This window comes from Malus domestica, chromosome 05 (assembly GCF_042453785.1).
Source record: "Malus domestica chromosome 05, GDT2T_hap1".
In the NCBI taxonomy this organism is placed as follows: Eukaryota; Viridiplantae; Streptophyta; class Magnoliopsida; order Rosales; family Rosaceae; genus Malus; species Malus domestica.
Window position 1 is genome coordinate 9,101,366 of NC_091665.1, and position 4,463 is coordinate 9,105,828.

General features: G+C 40.8%; 1 protein-coding gene across 1 annotated transcript; it reads left to right on the forward strand.

The window, feature by feature from the left end:
* Nucleotides 1-3,522, forward strand: LOC103428131 (putative disease resistance protein RGA1). The gene has a single exon (XM_008366230.2). It carries the CDS (start codon nucleotides 1-3, stop codon nucleotides 3,520-3,522), a length of 3,522 nt encoding a protein of 1,173 aa, XP_008364452.1.
* Nucleotides 3,523-4,463: the final 941 nt, after the last annotated feature.

Sequence of the window (4,463 nt, forward strand, 5' to 3'; positions counted from 1 at the left end):
ATGGATGCCGCTGTAGGCATCATTTTGTCCCCGGCTCTGCAGGTTCTTTTCGACAGACTGGCATCCCCAGTCCTACAAGGGCTTGCTGATATCCTGGGTTTCAATTTTGGCATCTTCCAAAGCCTGCAGCATGCACTGGTGCGGGCTCAAGCTACTCTTGAAGATGCAGAAGTGCAACAATTCACCAACAGAACTGTCAGACTCTGGCTGGCGGATCTCAAGAATGCAGTGTGTGATGCTGAGGATCTTCTTGACGTCTTTACTGTTAAACAAACTGCCATGATTGACCAAGACTTTGGCAAGCAGACAGTAGAAAGCTATACAGTTCTTACTGATAAAGTCAGGAAGATACTCCAGAAGCTAGAAGTGACTGTAGCTGAAGGATCTTCTAAGTTGAAGATTAGAGAGCCTACTCAGCCAAGGTCAGATCGACAATCGGACAAAAGGGAGACTAGCTCTTTCATCGACTCGAGGATATATGGAAGAGATGATGACAAAGAGACGTTAGTCCAACTGTTGATGTCTTCTCAAACTGTTTACCAGGAGGGATATACGTATGCATCGTGTATTCCCATCATCGGTATTGGAGGAATTGGTAAGACCACTCTTGCTCAATTAGCATACAATGATAAGGTGGTTATTCAACACTTCGATATTAGGATGTGGATTTTTGTCTCTTCTGATTTCAATGTCAAGAAGATCATGAAGACAATTATTGCGTCTATAACGAATGATGAATGCAAGTTGTCGGAGAATGAACTACTTCAGTCTCGGCTTTGGCAATTGCTGCAGAACAAAAGATATCTGATCGTTTTAGATGATGTTTGGACTGAAGACCAGGATGATTGGGACAAACTAAGACCTTTGTTTAGAGAGGGTGTTGATGGATGCAAAATCATTGTCACTACCCGCAGTAAAAAGATCCCATTCATGATGGACTTCCCAAATTCCCCAATGTATTTGAGTGGTTTGACGGATGATGACTGTTGGGCTTTGTTCAAGCAACGCGCTTTTGGACGAGGAGAAGAAGAGAAATATCCGAACCTTTCGCTGATTGGGAAACAGATTGTCAGAAAATGTGGAGGTGTGCCATTAGCAGCAAAAAGTTTGGGAAGTTCAATGCGCTTGAAAAGAGACGAAAAGCAATGGTTGTCTATGCGAGATTGCGAACTTTGGAAGTTAGATGAAAAGCAGCATAAAGTTTTGCCTGCCCTCATGCTGAGCTATCATAATCTACCATCACATCTCAGAGAATGCTTTTCATTTTGCTCAATTTTTCCAAAAAATTATGAATTCAAGAAGGAGAAGTTAATTCATATGTGGATGGCATCAGGCTTAATTCCACAAGATGGGAGCCGGCGGCCAGAAGACATCGGTGATGAGTACTTTGCCGGTTTGTTGTGGTTGTCTTTCTTTCAAGAAGTAGGGGGTGATGGTGGGGCCTTAGTTGGATACAAGATGAATGATGTTATTCATGATCTTGCACAATATGTAGCAGGAAACGAATCCTTGATGCTGGAACATAGTGCAGCACAGATTCGCCATGCATCTGTTGTTTACAAGTACAGAGCAATTGGAATTCCAAAGGAGCTACTTGAAGCAAAACATTTGCGAACTCTCTTATTGATTGGAGAATCCGGCTTGTTAAATAACAGAAGTAAAATGTTTTCAAGTTTTGGGTACTTGCGTCTACTAGACCTGAGCAGTTGTGGTGTTTTTGATTTGCCAGAATCATTAGGTGGCTTGATATGCTTGAGGTATCTTGACCTATCTTACACACCTATTTTTGAGTTACCTCACAGCACAAGGAATCTCTGCTCTTTGCAGACTTTGAACCTATTTGGTTGTCGGAATCTTATACGGTTGCCAAGCTTGGTAAAGATGATCAGCCTAAGACATCTCAATCTAATTGGATGTGTAAGTTTGGCTTCCATGCCTCTTGAGATTGGAAAATTACGGAAACTTCAGACACTGCCATTGTTTGTCGTCAACAGGATTCCAAAGGCCCTTAGTACGCTGGAAGGTTTAAATCTTTATGGAAAGTTGAATATTACCCGCTTGGAGAATGCAAGATATGCAGAGTCAGCTGGATTGAAGTTGAAAGAAAATCTTGAGTCATTAGGATTATATTGGGGACCACGTAGTGGATTTGAAGACGGTCAAGAATCATTTGGGAAACCTGAAGCCCAGCGTGAAGAATTTGCTTTCGGATATCAGACAGTGACAGGACAACGTGACTCTCTGGAAAAAATTCTTGAAGGCCTGGAACCTCACCAAAATCTGAAAAAGCTGATTATAGATGGCTACCCAGGAATCAGATTTCCTCAGTGGGCTCTCCCAAATCTTGTTGCCGTCAATTTCACCAACTGTACAAATTGTGAGCATCTTCCTGCCCTTGGGAATCTTCTGCTACTCAAGACTCTTTCTCTGCATAGAATGGATGCTGTGAAGAGAATTGGTGTAGAGTTATATGGTGATGGTATGGACGTATGGTTTCCATCACTCGAAGAACTATTAATAAGTGATTTTCCTAACTTGGAAGAGTGGTCAAATGCAAATGGTGGAAGCGCATTCCCTAGATTGAAGAAATTAACTGTCAAAAGGTGTCCCAAGTTGGCACATATGCCATTACCTCAGTTCCTTGAGCATTTGGAGCTGCGGGACTGTAATCCAACGATGACGTCCATATCAAGTTTAAGTTTGCTTTCTGTGCTTGTTCTAGAAAAAATTCCAAACTTGTTCTCTTTGCCAGAAGGGCTTTTTGCATCGGCTAGTCTGTCTTCTTTAAAGATCTTGTCGTGCCCCAAGCTTCGTTCAGTGCCTTTGGAGATTGGAACCCTCACTGCTTTGAAATCACTGACTATTAGTTGGTGTGATGAGTTATCCTATCTGCCACAGAGTTTGCAGAACCTCAGGAGTCTGGAGTCTCTGGAGATTAGTGACTGTCATAGTCTAATATCCATGCCAAATGGTGGAATTGCAGGTCTAAGTTCTCTTCGAACTTTGTCTATTGAGAACTGCAGCAATCTGACTTCTTTGTCATCAAGTTTGGAGCATCTCAAATTTCTCGAGCACTTGACAATAATGTATTGTCCAAAGCTTGGTTCTTTTCCAGAGGGCGTGCAACACCTCTCTTCACTTCGAAGTTTCACTATCTTGAACTGTCCTTGGTTTGATACTCTACCTATTGGATTAATGAATCTTCAGACGCTGCACTGCTTGGAAATTAGTAGCTGCCCCAACCTAAATGCTTTGCCAGATTGGTTGGAGAATCTTGCTTCGCTTAGATCGCTTACCATATCAGATTGTCCTAATTCAAGAGTTCTGCCACCAGGCCTCAAGTATCTCAAAGAACTCCAACACCTCTCTATTCAAGAATGTCCCGAGCTAGAGGAAAGATGTAAACAAGGCAGTGGTGAGGACTGGTTGAAAATAGCTCATGTCCCACACAAGTACATTGGCTCACCTGATCAGGCCATGCAGCCCGACGAAGCAAGCACATCCAGCAGCTCTTCTTTTTGAACATCTGTGCAGTAAGCAAAACTTCTGTTTCATCATCATCAATGTGTTATCATCATTATAATCGGCATTCCTCCCGGCGGGATAAGGCTCTGTTGTTATTGTTGTTGTTGTTGTGTTTGTTTCCCGTACGTTTTTTGTTTATATGGATGAAGTTGTCAACAGGGAATAAGAACTTTCTTGTTTATCAACCTGCTGCTTTTTTTGAAATTGTCGCCATGTTACATTTCATGCTGGGGTTTAAACCTCGTTTGGAGTATACGATAGGCATTAGCCTTCAAACTAGAAACTAAACTTGAAACTTTGCACCTAAATGGAATTAGGTAAATTAAAGGATGTTGCTCTCAGTTAATTACACTTTGTTGCATAAGGTAAATTTTGCTAAACAATCAGTGTTTATTATGATCTAGTACAACCTAAAATTATGATTACAGAAAACTTACAAAATTAAATACCAAATTGATGTAATTTTGAATTTACTAAAACGTTGAGACTTAAGCCTTGTTTAATATATGAATATGACTATTCGCTATAATGAAGGCAGTTTGAAGGGAGAAATGCATACAACTTTCCCATTTTGTCTAAGTTTAATATTACTCATTATGAAAAGTTTTCTCTTTTAATTCTGTCATTCTTGTGGAGACTATCTCTTTATGCGTATCCTTCGATTTGGACAAAATATAAAAATTCTCATCGTTTTCCTCCTTCAAAAATGCCTTCAATGTAATGAATAGTTCTATCCAAGTTAGTTCTCCCTATCGAACAAGGCCTAAAGTCCTAAAAACCTAGCATACAACATTAACGAAAATAAAATAAAATTAGTTAGGGTACACAACAACAACAACAACAACAACAACAAAGCCTTTTCCCACTAAGTGGGGTCGGCTATATGAATCCTAGAACGCCATTGCGCTCGGTTTTGTGTCATGTCCTCCGTTAGATCC